General features: G+C 43.7%; 1 protein-coding gene across 1 annotated transcript in view; it reads right to left on the reverse strand.

Moving 5' to 3' along the window:
* Nucleotides 1-412: 412 nt before the first annotated feature.
* The window catches only part of LOC121573581 (protein Wnt-11), a 30,752-nt gene continuing 7,992 nt past the window's right edge, over nucleotides 413-23,172 (reverse strand). The window contains exons 4-6 of the mRNA XM_041885672.2: nucleotides 18,044-18,321; nucleotides 13,021-13,313; nucleotides 413-1,506 (exon numbers count right to left, since the gene is read on the reverse strand). Of these exons, the coding sequence (XP_041741606.1) occupies nucleotides 1,332-1,506; nucleotides 13,021-13,313; nucleotides 18,044-18,321 (746 nt within the window). The 3' untranslated portion in view covers nucleotides 413-1,331. The remainder of the gene's footprint in view (nucleotides 1,507-13,020; nucleotides 13,314-18,043; nucleotides 18,322-23,172) is intronic.

Here is a 23,172-nt window from a genome sequence, read left to right on the forward strand (position 1 = left end):
CAGATGAACGTTTGAGGGTTAGGCTAGAATCATAATGAATAGCCCATGTGACATCGAGGAATGTCCAAACAAACACTTGTAATCGAGAGGTTGATCCAATTGGCCTTCTGATTGAACACTAAAACACATTACAAATGTGCTAATTTATCTCACAGTCACAGGTCATTGTGTGAAATTGTTATTTTCTTAACACTTTGAGATGTTATTAATTACAGTAAAGCTTCGGTCGGAAGAAATATAGCTAGTCTATTTCAAAAACATCAGCTTGTGAGGTTATGTATTTCTCTTGCCAAGTTTCTTCTAAATTAGACCAAAAAAATGTGCCATGATGATGATGATGAGTTGTGGTCTTGGGAAAGGAAAAATGTGTAATTTCCATCTAAAGAGCTTGTTAACGATTCTTTAATTAGTTTATAAATATTTATTTATTTAATTCAGCATACAAAAAGACAGTATGTACAGCCACACAAGAGTGGTTCATCATAACACGGCATTATAGGAGACCCATGTGTTCTGTTCACATGCTCTGAGTGTTAGGCTTTGGACTACCTGCATGTCAGACATTATAGGGATAATGTGCTGTTTCTAACAATGGGAGTTCTTTGTCCTTATCCTGAGGATGCACACGGAACTGTCTGTCTGCAGGTGAGTCCCCAGTCAAGCTCCAGTGCTCAAGTGTCCAGAGTTCAACACCAGTTACTAAAAAAGTTCCACGACTAAAAGTACTTTAAGTTCCCTTTGTGTGTTGAGCACCCTTTTCCTCACTTTCTCTTTCTCTGTTGAAAAAAGGACTACCATTTGAGGAAAAACACGATGGATCCTTCAGAACCCTTTGAATTCCGTGGAATGGTTCTGAAGTAAACAGTGAATGTCAACATCAGAACGAGGTTGGAAGTACACCCCCAACAGCAAACGAGGAGACTACCGTCCCTCTCCTCAAAAAACCCAAATCCAATATCATTTATTTTAATAAAAGTATACGAAAATAGACATTTGATATCCGAGTACGGCAAGTGTAATGCACATTTATGAAAGGAAAGAAAAAAGAAAAAACCCTCGAGGACGGTGGTCTTCACGTAAACCGATAGGCATTGTCACAACACCCATGTGTCTGCGTTCGTAAAATGGAAAACGTTTTAAGTCCAGCTTGTGAGTCAGAGTTTAATTAAAAATAATGAACAAAAATAAACAGTTTCTTGTCAAAATATACATGCTAAAGCTTAAGACAAAAGTAAGCCTTCTTGGTAACGTAGTGCTTTGGTTATCTGTGGCCCCAGCCCAGAGACGTGGGGCAGTTAGGTGGGTGGGTGGATGAAGTAGACAAAATGGACTCATTTGCAGACGTATCTCTCCACGATCCTCTCACACTTTTTACATGTGACATAGCAGCACCAGTGGTACTTGCAGTGGCAGCGCTCCACCAGCTTCTCTGTGTAGGGGTTGTAGCCACGCCCACAGCACATCATGTCACAGCTGTCGCTGCCGATGGACGTCTTGTTGCATTGCCTGGAATTAACAGACAGAAAGAAAGGGATAAAAGTTACAACTATGTTTGAGAACTTTTTGCATTCCTAAATGACACTCATTCTGCTCCCAAACAAATGAAAGAAAAACAAACCATTCTACACATTGTGGTTTATGGAAAGACCTCAAGGTCCCCAAAACATTTACACACACATGAACCCGGTCTCCCCAATAGATTCCCCCCTCAAACAACCCCGTTGACCTTAGAAGAGTTCCTCTCTCAAAGATCAACCCCAAAACGTATTGTCCAATGTTTTGGACAACTCCGAGACCATCTCAAGCCTCACAAAGGTCTCTAAAAGGGGGAGCTTGACGAATGCTTATTGTGCATTCACCCAAACATTTTCCCCTTGTGTTTTGTCTTAGGGCACCGAATGCTTTGCTTGGGACCCTTTCTTAAGCCTGGGGGCATCTTAAGTGAGCAGAGAATAGACCTATCATAAATCACAGTGAATACACACGGGAGCCCTCCCTCTATTTAACCCACTCTCGCTCCACATAATTGCATTGTTTTATAATACCAGAGTGTTAATGGCCAGCTTGGTGAGAGACAGAGACACTGAGAGGATGGCTGAAGCCTGCTGACAGAGAAGGGATGAGGAGGGAAGGGGTGGAGGGGCGGGAGGGAAGGTAGAGTCATTGGGAAAAGTAGGACAGACTCATTACAATAGTGGCCTTTGGAACAGGCCAATTAACAATAGCTCTACACAGATATGTTTTGTCAGGGAAAATCTGCCCTTTCAGTCTGGTGCCTGGTGTAAAGTTAATGGATCAAAAGGACATGACCATCTGTAAACTCCACATCGCTCTCACACAGCTGTGTCTCACAGTCAGAGCTACTAATCCAATTCTGAACTAAAACACATCCTTCGATGGTGCCGTCCCTCGTGAGACCCACAGCGCTTGTTGCCTTTGAGATACTGATCATCCCTCAGCTCTGGGGATGTTATTGAGATTTAACTTGTTATGCATTTCTTATTAATACAGAACACATTTTAACCCCACAATGAACATTGCTACAAGGCTCACAGTGGCACAAGTGTATATCACTGGACAGCTTTCTACAGAAGGAGGCTTCCAACATTTATATCCTTTACTAAGGAGGAGGCTACATATGTTTGCTGCTATTACACTCCAGGTATTATCAACGGGGTCAAAGCTATCCATGGCGAGGAGTAGTGAGATTAGAACTCACTTGAAGGGTAAACACAGATAAGGCCACCCTGAAGTGTGTACCATTGAACACGGCTCCGTCAGGGTCACCCAAAGTGCACTATCCCTTATGGAGTGGCTAGGGATCGTGGGAGTGAGGTGGATGGTGCTGAGGCCATGTGATGGGGAGGAGGTGGTGTGGGATGGAGCGGTTAAAACATCCCCCAGACCCCTGGGACCCTCTTGGAAACACACACCACACGGCACACATAGCCACGCAGACGGCCACCAACAATTGCAGGAGCCTGATGGTGCCTTGTGACTCAGCGTAAAGCACTGAATATATGCTATAGACCACGTGTGACGGGCCCCTTATCAGGTTGGGGACAATAGATGCATGGAGCACAGTGACTGCACCTGACACAGAGCATGTCTTCAGGTTATCTGTTAAGTGTCCTAAAGAGACATTTGCATGAATTGTTTTCAATGTTCCGCATTTCCAGCTACAAGAGCCCTAAACCCTATTCCTTATTGAAATTCGTCATACATCTTCTGCAGTCCAAAACCAAATAGCAGAGATTTAGCTACACTACTAAAATGAATATCCATGGCAAAAGATACAAAAGGCTGAAAATCCACTAGGCTGCCAAAGATGGCTAGCACATTTTTGTAGAAGGGGGGTGGTCAGACCTCTTTATATCTGGCCCTTACCTCAGACAAAGAAAATACCCCTTACTTCCCACTAAGTTCTCACAGTGGTCCGACCGACAACATGCAACATATATTTCCTAATAAAAACCTTCAGATGAATAGAGAGAGTCTTGTGTTATCTTTCGGGACCATTACCCATTTCCCCTCTGTGTCGTGCTCTCAAATCGATATCAGCTGAATGCACTCAGGCTCTAAGAATAACCACATTACTCACCCCTGTCTGATAGCAACACAAGGGCACCAGTCACAATGGGCATGTCAGTGACACGTGCTCAGACATACCACAGACAGGCCAATCTCAGGGACCACTTGCTTTATCAGGGATTCTCAAAACAAAATGGTGCCTGCCACCAGGGAGGGCAGCAGCTAATTAAATCAACATCCTGGACGAACTCCCTGCTTGAGAAAACAAACAGGATTGGTAATTTCCTAAATGTCAGCTGGATGGGCTGTGGAGCGGGAACCAGGCAGAGCCAGGCCAGCATACTGAGTATGTAGAGCTTTCACAAAAGAGTATCAATGTTTTTGTAAGGTCCTATATTCCAACCTGGATTCAGGGGTAGACGTAACATAGTAAATGTATATTTGGGACACTCCAACTAGTATGATATGTTACATTTCGCATGGTATGTATTAATTTATGGACGTCCGTCATCCATTTCGTATGTATGTTACGAATTACAATTCGTATGATATGTTCCAAATTGCAATTCATACAATATGTTACGAATTGCAATTCTTACAATATGTTACGAATTTGCAAAACATATGATATGTTACAGATTCTAATTTGTTGTGGGTAACGTTAGCTAGGTGGCTAATGCTAACGTTAGCTAGATGGCTAACATTAGCTTGGCTAGGGTTTAGGGTTAGGGGTTAAGGTTAGGGTTAGGTTAGGGTTAATGTTAGGTTTAGGAGTTATGTTAAAGGGTTAATGTTAGGTTTAGGGAAAGGGTTAGCTAACATGCTAAGTAGTTGCAAAGTAGCTAAAAAGTAGTAAATAGTTGCAAACTTGTTAATTAGCTAAAATGCTAAAATTGTCCGTGATGAGATTCGAACATGCAACCTTTGGTTTGCTAGACATTCACGTTATACGTCTACCTATCCACCCTGACCAACCACCCTACTTTCGTTTTGCTTAAGTAACATTCTGTCTTATGTAACCATGCCAAACGTAACATATCATAGTCATTTGAGTGTCCCGGATTTACGTTAACTATGTTACGTCTAGTCTATAAGATCAGGCTGACTATTCCTCCACAATGCACCACCCATGACACTAGGGCTGTGGCGGTCACGAAATTTAGTCAGCCGGTGATTGTCAAGCAAGTAACTGTCGGTCTCACTGTAATTGACTGTTAATTAACATAAACACATTTTGCATCTCCTGGCTTCCACACATAGCCTACAAGCCACTGATGCAGACCTTTGGAACATCTACATTTAAAAAAGTCTAATAAATCCATGTAATATAGCCTACACCTTCACAATAAATCCATTATTTATTTTAGACAGGTCTAAAGAAACATGATATGAAGAAAATGTAGTCTATTTCAGAAGAACAGAATAGCGTACTCTGAGTTGTCCTTATATTAGGTCCTGATCTGGCTATGCCATATGGCTGTGGGCTACACTAGTTCATTTAGCAGACAAGATTTGCTTAGAATTCCATGGCATTATTTTATATTATTTTATAGTATGAAGAATACAATTGAACAAAGCTGAATAAAATATAAAGGATATTTTCTCCAAACGATTTGAGGGAGTGCGCACATGTGGCTATTCTGTGTTGAGCGGTTAACAAATAAATAGGTACTCCTATATGCTTAATTTAGAGTTGTTAATGTAACTTTAGTTGTTCTACAAACATTGGGCTATATGTTTTGATTTTTAATACATTGTAAGGCTGCGTGATGCGACTCTAATGATGATTTGAAAAAAGTTGCTTGAAAGGCATCAGCTCTGCTTTGTTTTTTGCGCAGGCTGTATGCACTTCATCAGTCTCCCATTCACAATTTGAGAAGCACTTGATAATGCCTTGAATTTCCCGGCGGCATCCCCTTTGTGTGGCCATAAAAATCCATGCCTTTTGCAGCCCTTCTCCCTGAGTGCTGCCTGCTCAGAAGCACCTCTCAGCTCACTCACACGGCTCTCCATCACGTGATCGGGTCTTTCTCACAGGCTACAAGTGAAGACAGACACATCGGGGACGCAACTGCGTGCGTCCTTATCCAATTCCGAGGTGCTTATTGAAGATATTGGAAGAACTGTGCACATTTACATTTCATCAGCCAACAAGATGAGTAGGCCTAACGAACAGCAAAAGCACTAGCCTATGTCAATCTACTATCCCCCATAGTACAAAAGTTGACCTATTCTATTCTGTGCGAGAAATACATATTCCAAACATAGTCTGGGACAGTTGTGGGATGCGATAGATCCCAAATTAATACAACCACTAGCATCAAATAAACTTTTTTACGTAATGAGGCTGACGCAACAGATCAGAACATTTAGCTTAAAATGTTGATAAACTATTAGGCTATTTCTTCACATTACAGTGAGGGAAAAAAGTATTTGATCCCCTGCTGATTTTGTACATTTGCCCACTGACAAAGAAATGATCAGTCTATAATTTTAATGGTACGTTTATTTGAACAGTGAGAGACAGAATAACAACAAAACACTCCAGAAAAACGCATGTCAAAAATGTTATAAATTGATTTGCATTTTAATGAGGGAAATAAGTATTTGACCCCCTCTCAATCAGAAAGATTTCTGGCTCCCAGGTGTCTTTTATACAGGTAACGAGCTGAGATTAGGAGCACACTCTTAAAGGGAGTGCTCCTAATCTCAGCTTGTTACCTGTATAAAAGACACCTGTCCACAGAAGCAATCAATCAATCAGATTCCAAACTCTCCACCATGGCCAAGACCAAAGAGCTCTCCAAGGATGTCAGGGAGAAGATTGTAGACCTACACAAGGCTGGAATGGGCTACAAGACCATCGGCAAGCAGCTTGATGAGAAGGTGACAACAGTTGGTGCGATTATTCGCAAATGGAAGAAACACAAAAGACCTGTCAATCTCCCTCTGCCTGGGGCTCCATGAAAGATCTCACCTCGTGGAGTTGCAATGATCATTAGAACGGTGAGGAATCAGCCCAGAACTACACAGGAGGATCTTGTCAATGATCTCAAGGCAGCTGGGACCATAGTCACCAAGAAAACAATTGGTAACACACTACGCCGTGAAGGACTGAAATCCTGCACCGCCCGCAAGGTCCCCCTGCTCAAGAAAGCACATATACAGGCCCGTCTGAAGTTTGCCAATGAACATCTGAATGATTCAGAGGAGAACTGGGTGAAAGTGTTGTGGTCAGATGAGGCCAAAATGTTTTTCTGCTAAGGGGACAGGACAACTTCACCGCATCAAAGGGACGATGGACGGGGCCATGTACCGTCAAATCTTGGGTGAGAACCTCCTTTCCTCAGCCAGGGCATTGAAAATAGGTCGTGGATGGGTATTCCAGCATGACAATGACCCAAAACACACGGCCAAGGCAACAAAGGAGTGGCTCAAGAAGAAGCACATTAAGGTCCTGGATGGCCTAGCCAGTCTCCAGACCTTAATCCCATAGAAAATCTGTGGAGGGAGCTGAAGGTTCGAGTTGCCAAACGTCAGCCTTGAAACCTTAATGACTTGGAGAAGATCTGCAAAGAGGAGTGGAACAAAATCCCTCCTGAGATGTGTGCAAACCTGGTGGCCGACTACAAGAAACGTCTGACCTCTGTGATTGCCAACAAGAGTTTTTGCCACCAAGTACTAAGTCATGTTTTGCAGAGGGGTCAAATACTTATTTCCCTAATTAAAATGCAAATCAATTTATAACATTTTTGACATGCGTTTTTCTGGATATTTTAGTTGTTATCCTGTCTCTCACTGTTCAAATAAACCTACCATTAAAATTATAGACTGATCATGTCTTTGTCAGTGGGCAAACGTACAAAATCAGCAGGGGATCAAATACTTTTTTCCCTCACTGTATAAGCGCAGCAATGCGCACACGGCAGTAGGCTATAAGCGCAAATGTTCCATTAGCGGGAAAACACCATTATCAAAAGTGACCACAAATACGATTATGCATGTAATGCTTTATTATAAAGGTGCATTTTAATGGTGAAAATACTCTTGCCAGTTAGGCTCTACACCTATTGTAAAGCGGATTAATGTGCTTCATTTTAAGAAGTTATTTGGCCACTTTAGTTGTGATACAAACCTTATATACATATAGGCCTATGGGCTAGGTTACATGAGGTGTGCGACTATGATTTGAAAAAGTCACACAAAAAGGCATTGTTTCTTGCATTAAGCTGGGCATCATTCACAAGTGATAATATATAATTCACAAGTGAGAGGCTAATATTGTCACCCATCAGACTATTCTTGATTTAATCTTTTCTTTACATATACTAAATAATATACACTGCTCAAAAAAATAAAGGGAACACTTAAACAACACAATGTAACTCCAAGTCAATCACACTTCTGTGAAATCAAACTGTCCACTTAGGAAGCAACACTGATTGACAATACATTTCACATGCTGTTGTGCAAATGGAATAGACAACAGGTGGAAATTATAGGCAATTAGCAAGACACCTGCAATAAAGGACTGGTTTTGCAGGTGGTGACCACAGACCACTTCTCAGTTCCTATGCTTCCTGGCTGATGTTTTGGTCACTGTTGAATGCTGGCGGTGCTTTCACTCTAGTGGTAGCATGAGACGGAGTCTACAACCCACACAAGTGGCTCAGGTAGTGCAGCTCATCCAGGATGGCACATCAATGCGAGCTGTGGCAAGAAGGTTTGCTGTGTCTGTCAGCATAGTGTCCAGAGCATGGCGGCGCTACCAGGAGACGTGGAGGAGGCCGTAGGAGGGCAACAACCCAGCAGCAGGACCGCTACCTCCGCCTTTGTGCAAGGAGGAGCAGGAGGAGCACTGCCAGAGCCCTGCAAAATGACCTCCAGCAGGCCACAAATGTGCATGTGTCTGCTCAAACGGTCAGAAACAGACTCCATGAGGGTGGTATGAGGGCCCGACGTCCACAGGTGGGGGTTGTGCTTACAGCCCAACACCGTGCAGGACGTTTGGCATTTGCCAGAGAACACCAAGATTGGCAAATTCGCCACTGGCGCCCTGTGCTCTTCACAGATGAAAGCAGGTTCACACTGAGCACATGTGACAGACGTGACAGAGTCTGGAGACGCCATGGAGAACGTTCTGCTGCCTGCAACATCCTCCAGCATGACCGGTTTGGCGGTGGGTCAGTCATGGTGTGGGGTGGCATTTCTTTGGGGGGCCGCACAGGCCTCCATGTGCTCGCCAGAGGTAGCCTGACTGCCATTAGGTACCGAGATGAGATCCTCAGACCCCTTGTGAGACCATATGCTGGTGCGGTTGGCCCTGGGTTCCTCCTAATGCAAGACAATGCTAGACCTCATGTGGCTGGAGTGTGTCAGCAGTTCCTGCAAGAGGAAGGCATTGATGCTATTCGACTGGCCCGCCCGTTCCCCAGACCTGAATCCAATTGAGCACATCTGGGACATCATGTCTCGCTCCATCCACCAACGCCACGTTGCACCACAGACTGTCCAGGAGTTGGCGGATGCTTTAGTCCAGGTCTGGGAGGAGATCCCTCAGGAGACCATCCGCCACCTCATCAGGAGCATGCCCAGGCATTGTAGGGAGGTCATACAGGCACATGGAGGCCACACACACTACTGAGCCTCATTTTGACTTGTTTTAAGGACATTACATCAAAGTTGGATCAGCCTGTAGTGTGGTTTTCCACTTTAAATTTGAAGGTGACTCCAAATCCAGACCTCCATGGGTTGATACATTTGATTTCTATTGATAATATTTGTGTGATTTTGTTGTCAGTACATTCAACTATGTAAAGAAAAAAGTATTTAATAAGATTATTTCATTCATTCAGATCTAGGATGTGTTATTTTAGTGTTCCCTTTATTTTTTTGAGCAGTGTATATGTGAAATTCGTTTTGATTTACAATGGACCATTATCATGCACCTGTCTCGAAACAGGGGCATGGGAAAAAATTAATGTAATCTCTGCACTTAAATAGCGAATGGAGGACGCTATTCCTGTGGTTCATTTTCATGCCAGCCAGGTAGGCTATACTCCTGTTGTAAAGATAAGCAATGTGCTTAATATTTGCTTAATATTAGGAAAGTTGATAAATAAATATAGTAGGCCTAGCCTATAGAAAGCTGATGGGATCCTCCTCTTTTTAATAGAGGTCATCACTCTGTTTTCTCGCTCAATTGCATAGCCTATAGAAATATTGCGCAACATGACCTCATGGGCTCTCATGAAGTGTTTGATTAGATTTTCGATTACATTTGCATTGATGTCAGAGTGATTAGAGGGACAATAGAGTGCTGAGTACCAGACAGTTAGCAAGTTTGGTAGGCTACTAATGACCATCAGCAGCATCAGAGCTTGGAGAAGCCTAATTACGGTGACTAAACGGTCACATGGAATTTGACTGCCTTCATGACTCGTGACCACCGGTGTGGCGGTAATACAGTCACCGCAACAGCCCTACATGACACCATGCTTTTATGAACATAAAGCACATAGTGCGCGCGCGCACACACTCTCTCACACACACACACACACACACACACAGTGAGTGTGGAAAGTGAGTGTGGAAGAGGTGAACATTGTTGTTGTTATTTATCAGGGGGTCTGACAATTTGGATGGAAAATTACTGAGGATAATAGTGGACGATATTGCCACATCTTCAATCTAAGCCTACTCGAAAGTATGTGCCCTCAGGCCTGGAGGGAAGCAAAAGTAATTCCGCTACCAGAGAATAGTAAAGCCCCCTTTACTGGCTCAAATAGCAGACCAATCAGCCTGTTAGCAACCCTTAGTAAACTTTTGATAAAAATAGTGTTAGTCCAGATACATTGCTATTTTACTATAAACAAATTGACAACAGACTTTCAGCACGGTTATAGGGAAGGACATTCAAAAAGCACGGCACTTACACAAATGACTGATTGGCTGAGAGAAATTAATGATAAAAAGTGAGAGTTGTTTTGTTAGACTTCAGTGCGGCTTTTGACATTATCGATCATAGTCTGCTGCTGGAGAAACGTATGTGTTATGGCTTTACACCCCCTGCTATATTGTGGATAAAGAGTTACCTGTCTAACAGAAAATTGAGGGTATTCTTTAATGGAAGCCTCTCCAACATAATCCAGGTAGAATCAGGAATTCCCCAGGGCAGCTGTCTAGACCCCTTACATTTTTCAATCTTTACTAATGACATGCCACTGGCTTTGAGTAAAGCCAGTGTGTCTATGCATGCGGATGACTCAACACTATACACGGCAGCTACTACAGCGAGTGAAATCACTGCAACACTTAACAAAGAGCTGCAGTTAGTTTCAGAATGGGTGGCAAGGAATAAGTTAGTCCTAAATATTTGTAAAACTAAAAGCATTGTATTTGGAACAAATCATTCACTAAACCCTAAACCTCAACTAAATCTTGTAATAAATAATGTGGAAATTGAGCAAGTTGAGGTGATTAAACTGCTTGGAGTAACCCTGGATGTTAACTGTCATGGTCAAAACAGATGGGGAGAAGTCTGTCCATAATAAACGTCATTTTAACAACACTATCAATAACGCAGGTCCTACAGGCCCTACTTTTGTCGCACCTGGACTACTGTTCAGACGTGTGGTCAGGTGCCACAAAGAGGGACCTCAGAAAATTTAAATTGGCTCAGAACAGGGAACATACACATGGATTTTGTATTGTAGATATAGTGGGGAGAACAAGTATTTGATACACTGCCGATTTTGCAGGTTTTCCTACTTACAAAGCATGTAGAGGTCTGTAATTTTTATCATAGGTACACTTCAACTGTGAGAGATGGAATCTAAAACAAAAATCCAGAAAATCACATTGTATGATTTTTAAGTAATTCATTTGCATTTTATTGCATGACATAAGTATTTGATACATCAGAAAAGCAGAACTTAATATTTGGTACAGAAACCTTTGTTTGCAATAACAGAGATAATACGTTTCCTGTAGGTCTTGACCAGGTTTGCACACACTGCAGCAGGGATTTTGGCCCACTCCTCCATACAGACCTTCTCCAGATCCTTCAGGTTTTGGGGCTGTCGTTGGGCAATACGGACTTTCAGCTCCCTCCAAAGATGTTCTATTGGGTTCAGGTCTGGAGACTGGCTAGGCCACTCCAGGACCTTGAGATGCTTCTTACGGAGCCACTCCTTAGTTGCCCTGGCTGTGTGTTTCGGGTCGTTGTCATGCTGGAAGACCCAGCCATGACCCATCTTCAATGCTCTTACTGAGGGAAGGAGGTTGTTGGCCAAGATCTCGCGATACATGGCCCCATCCATCCTCCCCTCAATACGGTGCAGTCGTCCTCTCCCCTTTGCAGAAAAGCATCCCCAAAGAATGATGTTTCCACCTCCATGCTTCACGGTTGGGATGCTGTTCTTGGGGTTGTACTCATCCTTCTTCTTCCTCCAAACACGGCGAGTGGAGTTTAGACCAAAAAGCTCTATTTTTGTCTCATCAGACCACATGACCTTCTCCCATTCCTCCTCTGGATCATCCAGATGGTCATTGGCAAACTTCAGAAGGGCCTGGACATGCGCTGGCTTGAGCAGGGGGACCTTGCGTGCGCTGCAGGATTTTAATCCATGACGGCGTAGTGTGTTACTAATGGTTTTCTTTGAGACTGAGGTCCCAGCTCTCTTCAGGTCATTGACCAGGTCCTGCCGTGTAGTTCTGGGCTGATCCCTCACCTTCCTCATGATCATTGATGCCCCACAAGGTGAGATCTTGCATGGAGCCCCAGACCGAGGGTGATTGACCGTCATCTTGAACTTCTTCCATTTTCTAATAATTGCGCCAACAGTTGTTGCCTTCTCACCAAGCTGCTTGCCTATTGTCCTGTAGCCCATCCCAGCCTTGTGCAGGTCTACAATTTTATCCCATATGTCCTTACACAGCTCTCTAGTCTTGGCCATTGTGGAGAGGTTGGAGTCTGTTTGATTGAGTGTGTGGACAGGTGTCTTTTATACAGGTAACGAGTTCAAACAGGTGAAGTTAATACAGGTAATGAGTGGAGAACAGGAGGGCTTCTTAAAGAAAAACTAACAGGTCTGTGAGAGCCAGAATTCTTACTGGTTGGTAGGTGATCAAATACTTATGTCATGCAATAAAATGCAAATTAATTACTTAAAGATCATACAATGTGATTTTCTGGATTTTTGTTTTAGATTCCGTTGAAGTGTACCTATGATAAAAATTACAGACCTCTACATGCTTTGTAAGTAGGAAAACCTGCAAAATCGGCAGTGTATCAAATACTTGTTCTCCCCACTGTATGTGGTAGTAGAGTAGTGGCATGAGGGCACACACTTAATGTGTTATGAAAAGTGTTATGAAATGTAATGTCATGTAATATTTTTAATTTAATGTTGCTGGCAGCAGCTAATGGGGATCCTTAATAAATACAAATGCACACACACATACACACAATTCCTGTAACAGTCTCACCTGTCCTGGGTGCCGACGGAACCCAGCTTGTCGTTCTTGGCACAGAAGTCCGGAGAGCTCTGCAGGTAGACCAGCTCGTTCTCTCTGACGGGCCTGATGTCGATGTCCTTGGGGACCAGCTGCTTGCGCGTACCCATGGGTCTGTGCACCACCTTGGTGGCTGACAAGTACTTGGTCTTCAGGTCCATGGCGATGTCCTTCAGGTCCTGCAGGCCTCTCCAGCAGGTCCGTATGGAGCAGGAGCCAGACACACCGTGACACTTACACTTCATCACCAGCGCATCTCTCAGCGCCTGGAAGAAAGATGGAGGACGTGAACGTAAAACACTGTTCCTATTGAGGCTAATGCTATAGCAGAAAATATGTCAAAGATTGCACAAAGGGATTGATTTACAGTAATAGGCCCTGACAAGAGCTATATACAGCATTCGGAAAGTATTCAGACCCCTTTACTTTTTCCATATTTTGTTACATTACAGCCTTATTCTAAAATTGATTAAAAAAATTAAAAAATCTCAGCAATCTACACACAATACCCCTGTGGTAAATTCAATTGATTGGACATGATTTGGAAAGGCACACACCTGTCTGTATAAGGTCCCACAGTTGACAGGGCATGTCAGAGCAAAAACCAAGCCATGAGGTCAAAGGAATTGGCCGTAGAGCTCCGAGACAAGATTGTGTCGAGGCACAGATCTGGGGAAGGGTACCAAAATATTTCTGCAGAATTGAAGGTCCCCAAGAACACAGTGGCCTCCATCATTCTTAAATGGAAGAAGTTTGGAAGCACAAAGACTCTTCCTAGAGCTGGCCGCCTGGCCAAACTGAGCAATCGGGGGAGAAGGGCTTTTGTCAGGGAGGTGACCAAGAACCCGATGGTCACTCTGACAGAGCTCCAGAGTTCCTCTGTGGAGATGGGAGAACCTTCCAGAAGGACAAACCACTCTGCAGCACTCCACCAATCAGGCCTTTATGGTAGAGTGGCCATACGGAAGCCACTCCTCAGTAAAAGGCACATGACAGCGCGCTTGGAGTTTGCCAAAAGACACATACAGGACTCTCAGACCATGAGAAACAAGATTCTCTGGTCTGATGAAACCAAGATTGAACTCTTTGGCCTGAATGCCAAGCGTCACATCTGGAGGAAACCTGGCACCATCCCTAGGGTGAAGCATGGTAGTGGCAGCATCATGCTGTGGGGATGTTTTGCAGCAGGGACTGGGGGACTAGTCAGGATCGAGGGAAAGATGAACGGAGCAAAGTACAGAGAGATCCTTGATGAAAACCTGCTCCAGTGCGCTCAGGACCTCAGACTGGGGCGAAGGTTCACCTTCCAACAGGAAGACAAGTCTCTGAATGTCCTTGAGTGGCCCAGCCAGAGCTAGGACTTGAACCCGATCGAACATCTCTGGAGAGCCCTGAAAATAGGTGTGCAGCGACGTTCCCCATCCAACCTGACAGAGCTTGAGAGGATCTGCAGAGAAGAATAGGAGAAACTCCCCAAATACAAGTGTGCCAAGCTTGTAGCGTCATACCCAAGAAGACTCGAGGCTGTAATCGCTGCCAAAGGTGCTTCAACAAAGTACTGAGTAAAGGGTCGGAATACTTACTGTATGTATTCTATTTTTAATACATTTGCACAAATTCAAAAAAATCTGTTTTTGCTTTGTCATGATGGGGTATTGTGTGTAGAGTTGATGAGGGGAAAAAACAATTTAATCAATTTTAGAATAAGGCTGTAACGTAACAAAATGTGGAAAAAGTAAAGGGGTCTGAATACTTTCAGAATGCACTGTATGCCCAAATAGTCATCCATATATCCATCTTTCAAGCCAAACTACTACTGCTACTCCTACTGCGACTACTACTACTACTACTAGCCTCAAGACTCGTGACTCGACGTTGACTTGAGACTGATGCCTTGAAATGATCTGGCTAGGTTTTGTAAAATGTTTTCAGTCATTGTGTGGCACAGAGTCTCTGTGGATTACTCTCCACGTTTTGGGGGGTCGCGAGTATGAAACTGAATGGGAAAAATACATATTCTTCATACATATTTTAATAGGCTACATATAGCCTACCATTTGTATTTTATATATAGTGTATATACCTTTGCCTACTTGATCTGGTTTCTAATATAGGCCTACCCTACGGTATTATACCAAATTATTGTCTCAAAAACATCTAATCTGTGCTTCAGAACCAAAAAGTTGCAGGTCTTGATTGTTGACCAATGACCAGTCATCAGCATTGGCACGTAAAGACGAGCAAGTATATCCAGAGATTAGTGACCAGAAAGCACCTGCATTATTTTCTCCAGTTTTGCAAAAACTGAGTGGGCATACGTTTATATTATTTATCCATATAATATACAGTTTAGAAATCAACTACGGAGGCATCTTTGCCAGAACAATAGGCTACCTGGCGATTTCATTGATAATTTCATATTTCAGATAGGCCTAGTTTGGGTGGCTACTGGCTATATCATGTCTAAGGATAGCTGTAACATTGCACTGCCTTCAATATTATGGGATGAAAATGTAACATATTCTGGTGAATTAATTACGGTATTTGTGAGGAAGAAAAGGGCTACCCAGTTCAGTTGGCAACGAGCATTCGGCAGGCAGGCGACCCTCCAAAGTGATAGTGCTAAGCGTGCTGTGCAGACAGACAATGCTTTCCAGTCGATCCTGCAACCTCCGCTGCATACAGGTCGGCCGTATGTTTTTGCTTGCTCTGGACTCAAAGAAGTGACATGATATCCCTAGTTGTTATTGGCTGCTAACAGGAATGGCTGTAATGGCTGTAATGACAGGCTACATTTGCGCAGCGATTGTGTGCGCGTGTTAGCGTACAGTGAGCGAAAAAAGTATTTGATCCCCTGCTGATTTTGTACGTTTGCTCACTGACAAAGACATGATCAGTCTATAATTTTAATGGTAGGTTTATTTGAACAGTGAGAGACAGAATAACAACAAAAAAATCCAGAAAAATGCATGTCAAAAATGTTATAAATGTATTTGCATTATAATGAGGGAAATACGTATTTGACACCTCTGCAAAACATGACTTAGTACTTGGTGGCAAAACCCTTGTTGGCAATCACAGAGGTCAGACGTTTCTTGTAGTTGGCCACCAGGTTTGCACACATCTCAGGAGGGATTTTGTCCCACTCCTCTTTGCAGATCTTCTCCAAGTCATTAAGGTTTCGAGGCTGACGTTTGGCAACTCGAACCTTCAGTTCCCTCCACAGATTTTCTATGGGATTAAGGTCTGGAGACTGGCTAGGCCACTCCAGGACCTTAATGTGCTTCTTCTTGAGCCACTCCTTTGTTGCCTTGGCCGTGTGTTTTGGGTCATTGTCATGCTGGAATACCCATCCACGACCCATTTTTAATGCCCTGGCTGAGGGAAGGAGGTTCTCACGCAACATTTGACGGTACATGGCCCCGTCCATCGTCCCTTTGATGGGGTGAAGTTGTCCTGTCCCCTTAGCAGAAAAACACCCCCAAAGCATAATGTTTCCACCTCCATGTTTGACGGTGGGGATGGTATTCTTGGGGTCATAGGCAGCATTCCTCCTCCTCCAAACACGGCGAGTTGAGTTGATGGCAAAGAGCTCCATTTTGGTCTCATCTGACCACAACACTTTCACCCAGTTCTCCTCTGAATCATTCAGATGTTAATTGGCAAACTTCAGACGGGCCTGTATATGTGCTTTCTTGAGCAGGGGGACCTTGCAGGCGCTGCAGGATTTCAGTCCTTCACGGCATAGTGTGTTACCAATTGTTTTCTTGGTGACAATGGTCCCAGCTGCCTTGAGATCATTGACAAGATCCTCCCGTGTAGTTCTGGGCTGATTCCTCACCGTTCTCATGATCATTGCAACTCCACGAGGTGAGATCTTGCATGGCGCCCCAGGCCGAGGGAGATTGACAGTTATTTTGTGTTTCTTCCATTTGCGAATAATCGCACCAACTGTTGTCACCTTCTCACCAAGCTGCTTGGTGATGGTCTTGTAGCCCATTCCAGCCTTGTGTAGGTCTACAATCTTGTCCCTGACATCCTTGGAGATATCTTGGGTCTTGGCCATTGTGGAGAGTTTGGAATCTGATTGATTGATTGCTTCTGTGGACAGGTGTCTTTTATACAGGTAACAAACTGAGATTAGGAGAACTCCCTTTAAGAGTGTGCTCCTAATCTCAGCTCGTTACCTGTATAAAAGACACCTGGGAGCCAGAAATCTTTCTGATTGAGAGGGGGTCAAATACTTTTTTGACATGCATTTTTCTGGATTATTTTGTTGTTATTATGTCTCTCACTGTTCAAATAAACCTACCATTAAAATTATAGACTGATCATGTCTTTGTCAGTGGGCAAACATACAAAATCAGCAGGGGATCAAATACCTTTTTACCTCACTGTATGTGCATCAGGCATGTGTGTGTGTGTGTGGGTCGCAAGCTTTCAACCACTTCTTTTTGGGGCTTTTGGGTCAAAAAGTTTGAGAACCACTGAGCTAGCTAGGGAGAGAGGATTACCATAAATAAATATCTAGCTCCATAATTTGTTTGGTGATCAAGAATATTAACTGTTTACTTTGCAAGCTCACCAGCAATGGGGCATCAATCAACAATTACTAGCATAGGCCTAGCTACTGGTATTTTGGTGTGTCAAAACTGCTTGAAATGTATACATTTGGAATTAGTTGCAAAAATATATTATAAAATAATCTAAATGTGTTATAGACAAAATAATGAAAAGGGCTATCTGGAAGCCTCAATAAACAGTCATTGCATGTATAGATTTTTTTTAAAACTTGACTTGAGACTTGACTTGAAAAAACTTAGATTTGACTCGAGACTCGGCTCGTTCTACTTGGGACTCGACTTGAGACTCGGACCTTGTGACTTGAGACTTGCTTGTGACTCGAATAATAGTGACTTGGTCCCACCTCTGAATACTACTACATAGAATGAACAGTAAGTCATCAGTGATCTGTGATAATAAGATGACTTTGTACCTGTCTCCCCACTTCACTGTTGTGCAGGTGCATCAGCTTGTTGGCGTGGGAGCCTGCCTTCTTCATCTTCATGGGGGCGTCAGAGAACTTGGAGCCCATGACCAGGCCGTAGTGCAGGTTGTCTGCACAGCCACCCCAGCGGTAGCCCGGCTCAGGGATCTCCCCGGGGATGGGGCCACACGAACACAGCCGCAGGTCCCCCGACGTGCACGCCTGCGCTATGGTGTGGCTGATGGCCGCCGCAGACAGGGCATACACGAATGCTGACTCCCTCGTGCCTGTTGGGAACAAGACAAGGCCTTTTGAGTGAGGGAAAAGACATCAGTGAGTATAATTTTTGTTTTCCATTCATCTAACCTTTATCTATTGTATCATCGAACAGTTTTCCAAGTGAAACCTCAGTAAGGGTAACATGAGAGAGTCACTAGACAGATATGGTTATACAGCCGGAGTGGATCATATGGATGTAATATAGGTGATGAAGTGTGTACACACAGAGGGCAGATATGTCAATGCTGGACGATGGAGGTAGGAGACAGGAAGAACCAGCCAGACCACAAAAACATCCCTGTATGAAGAAGACCACTAGTCTATAGTCGGCCAGGGGCTTCTTAAGACTGGTCTAACAGTTGACAGATGGAGCTTGTCTTTTCCTGAGTCGTATCATCGTGGAGCTATCTCCTTAAACCTTTGATTAGGAGCCAGCTCTTTGTTGTGTTTTTTTAATATATATATATACAGTGGGGAGAACAAGTATTTGATACACTGCCGATTTTGCAGGTTTTCCTACTTACAAAGCATGTAGAGGTCTGCAATCTTTATCATAGGTACACTTCAACTGTGAGAGACGGAATCTAAAACAAAAATCCAGAAAATCACGTTGTATGATTTTTAAGTAATTAATTGGCATTTTATTGCATGACATAAGTATTTGATACATCAGAAAAGCAGAACTTAATATTTGGTACAGAAACCTTTGTTTGCAATTACAGAGATCATACGTTTCCTGTAGGTCTTGACCAGGTTTGCACACACTGCAGCAGGGATTTTGGCCCACTCCTCCATACAGACCTTCTCCAGATCCTTCAGGTTTTGGGGCTGTCGCTGGGCAATACGGACTTTCAGCTCACTCCAAAGATTTTCTATTGGGTTCAGGTCTGGAGACTGGCTAGGCCACTCCAGGACCTTGAGATGCTTCTTACGGAGCCACTCCTTAGTTGCCCTGGCTGTGTGTTTCGGGTCGTTGTCATGCTGGAAGACCCAGCCACGACCCATCTTCAATGCTCTTTCTGAGGGAAGGAGGTTGTTGGCCAAGATCTCGCGATACATGGCCCCATCCATCCTCCCCTCAATACGGTGCAGTCGTCCTGTCCCCTTTGCAGAAAAGCATCCCCAAAGAATGATGTTTCCACCTCCATGCTTCATGGTTGGGATGCTATTCTTGGGGTTGTACTCATCCTTCTTCTTCCTCCAAACACGCCGAGTGGAGTTTAGACCAAAAAGCTCTATTTTTGTCTCATCAGACCACATGACCTTCTCCCATTCCTCCTCTGGATCATCCAGATGGTCATTGGCAAACTTCAGACGGGCCTGGACATGCGCTGGCTTGAGCAGGGGGACCTTGCGTGCGCTGCAGGATTTTAATCCATGACGGCATAGTGTGTTACTAATGGTTTTATTTGAGACTGTGGTCCCAGCTCTCTTCAGGTCATTGACCAGGTTCTGCCGTGTAGTTCTGGGCTGATCCCTCACCTTCCTCATGATCATTGATGCCCCACGAGGTGAGATCTTGTATGGAGCCCCAGACCGAGGGTGATTGACCGTCATCTTGAACTTCTTAAATTTTCTAATAATTGCGCCAACAGTTTTTGCCTTCTCACCAAGCTGCTTGCCTATTGTCCTGTAGCCCATCCCAGCCTTGTGCAGGTCTACAATTTTATCCCTGATGTCCTTACACAGCTCTCTGGTCTTGGCCATTGTGGAGAGGTTGGAGTCTGTTTGATTGAGTGTGTGGCAGGTGTCTTTTATACAGGTAACGAGTTCAAACAGGTGTAGTTAATACAGGTAATGAGTGGAGAACAGGAGGGCTTCTTAAAGAAAAACTAACAGGTCTGTGAGAGCTGGAATTCTTACTGGTTGGTAGGTGATCAAATACTTATGTCATGCAATAAAATGCAAATTAATTACTTAAAAATCATACAATGTGATTTTCTGGATTTTTGTTTTAGATTCCGTCTCTCACAGTTGAAGTGTACCTATGATAAAAATTACAGACCTCTACATGCTTTGTAAGTAGGAAAACCTGCAAAATCGGCAGTGTATCAAATACTTGTTCTCCCCACTGTATATCTTCACCCAAACTCAGTAAAACTGGAACTAACATTGGCTCTGTCTGGCTCAGCAAAGATCCTTTTGGCAATGGAAATAAACCCATCAAAGTAGAAGTCCAGAACACGGAAAGACTCTCAGACAAGTCACTGAAAGGAGTGTGCATATAATGAGACGATGATCGAGCAAAATCTGTAGGCACGTACTGTATACATTACTAATGCTTTGTACTGGAGGGAGCAACTAAGAGCCTGCCTATTCATAAGACGTATGTTCAGTTGAGTTTGCTGATAATATTTAACATCTTGCATTACTATAGAAAACCAGATGCGTGTAGGTAATGTATCACGTAAAAGGAATTTAAAACTGAGAAGGATGAGATGCCACAAAAAAGATGTCTAGATCACTTCTAATAGTCACTGTCAAACTCAATACTATCTCTCACATGAAGAATGGAATATATTGTGCCACAGAAGTGAGTCAAGGCACTGTTAAGATATGAAGAAAACCACACCAAGTACTTGGAACATAAAGAGAAGGACTTTGTAGCACGGATATTAGGGAGGTGGGTGGCTAGGGTGATAGAGGACAATTTTCTTTCTTTCAAGGCAACACAAAGAAGAAGGGTAGCCTTTGCTTGGCACAGTCTGCTCTGCCCTCAGAGCACAAAAGACCACCAAGGACGATGATTAAGGCTTTAAACTCTCTCTTGTAAATGATCTGCTGCAACACTTGGATTAGCTTTTTGAATCCCACCAAGGACACAGAGTTTCTACTGTGCTGATAATTTGGTCTGAGATGATCACTCCTAGTGATCTATTGAAAAAAACGTATAGGTTGCACACCTAGCACAATGGATCTTACACCACCATTTCAATCAATCGATCTTCATGTAGTTTACTGCAGTGTGCTAGAGTTTTTCCCCCTTATTCTCCTCCTAGTTTTAACCACCATAAACAGTAGGGGAGACTGTGGTTTGTTGTCTCATGGGTTTTGGTATTTGGCATTTTATTAATATCCCCATTAGTTACTGCTAAAGCAGCAGCTACTCTTCCTGGGGTCCACACAAAACATAAAACATGACATAATACAGAACATTAATAGACATGAACAGCTCAAGGACAGAACTACATACATTTAAAAATAAGAATACACGCAGTCATACACTTATACTTTAACATTCCATGCATCATATACTCATAATCATCATCAATACTTCAGCCATTCATTTTTGATCACCTACCAACCAGTAAGAATTCCGGCTCTCACAGACCTGTTAGTTTTTCTTTAAGAAGCCCTCCTGTTCTCCACTCATTACCTGTATTAACTGCACCTGTTTGAACTCGTTACCTGTATAAAAGACACCTGTCCACACACTCAGTCAAACAGACTCCAACCTCTCCACAATGGCCAAGACCAGAGATCTGTGTAAGGACATCAGGGATAAAATTGTAGATCTGCACAAGGCTGGGATGGGCTACAGGACAATAGGCAAGCAGCTTGGTGAGAAGGCAACAACTGTTGGCGCAATTATTAGAAAATGGAAGAGGTTCAAGATGACCGTCAATCACCCTCGGTCTGGGGCTCCATGCAAGATCTCACCTCGTGGGGCATCAATGATCATGAGGAAGGTGAGGGATCAGCCCAGAACTACACGGCAGGACCTGGTCAATGACCTGAAGAGAGCTGGGACCACAGTCTCAAAGAAAACCATTAGTAACACACTACGCCGTCATGGATTAAAATCCTGCAGCGCACGCAAGGTCCCCCTGCTCAAGCCAGCGCATGTCCAGGCCCATCTGAAGTTTGCCAATGACCATCTGGATGATCCAGAGGAGGAATGGGAGAAGGTCATGTGGTCTGATGAGACAGAAATAGAGCTTTTTGGTCTAAACTCCACTCGCCGTGTTTGGAGGAAGAAGAAGGATGAGTACAACCCCAAGAACACCATCCCAACCGTGAAGCATGGAGGTGGAAACATCATTCTTTGGGGGGATGCTTTTCTGCAAAGGGGACAGGACGACTGCACCGTATTGAGGAGAGGATGGATGGGGCCATGTATCGCGAGATCTTGGCCAACAACCTCCTTCCCTCAGTAAGAGCATTGAAGATGGTTCGTGGCTGGGTCTTCCAGCATTACAATGACCCGAAACACACAGCCAGGGCAACTAAGGAGTGGCTCCGTAAGAGGCATCTCAAGGTCCTGGAGTGGCCTAGCCAGTCTCCAGACCTGAACCCAATAGAAAATCTTTGGAGGGAGCTGAAAGTCCGTATTGCCCAGCGACAGCCCCGAAACCTGAAGGATCTGGAGAAGGCCTGTATGGAGGAGTGGGCCAAAATCCCTGCTGCAGTGTCTGCAAACCTGGTCAAGACCTACAAGAAACGTATGATCTCTGTAATTGCAATCAAAGGTTTCTGTACCAAATATTATGTTCTGCTTTTCTGATGTATCAAATACTTATGTCATGCAATAAAATGCAAATTAATTATTAAAAAATCATACAATGTGATTTTCAGGATTTTTGTTTTAGATTCCGTCTCTCACAGTTGAAGTGTACCTATGATAAAAATTACAGACCTCTACATGCTTTGTAAGTAGGAAAACCTGCAAAATCGGCAGTGTATCAAATACTTGTTCTCCCCACTGTATATACCTGTTATGAAAGGCCCCAGAGTCTGCAACACTACTAAGCAAGGGGCACCACCAAGCAAGCGGCACCATGAAGACCAAGGAGCTCTCCAAACAGGTCAGGGACAAAGTTCTGGAGAAGTACAGATCAGGGTTGGGTTATTAAAAAATA

This window comes from Coregonus clupeaformis, chromosome 9, assembly GCF_020615455.1.
Source record: "Coregonus clupeaformis isolate EN_2021a chromosome 9, ASM2061545v1, whole genome shotgun sequence".
NCBI lineage: Eukaryota > Metazoa > Chordata > Actinopteri > Salmoniformes > Salmonidae > Coregonus > Coregonus clupeaformis.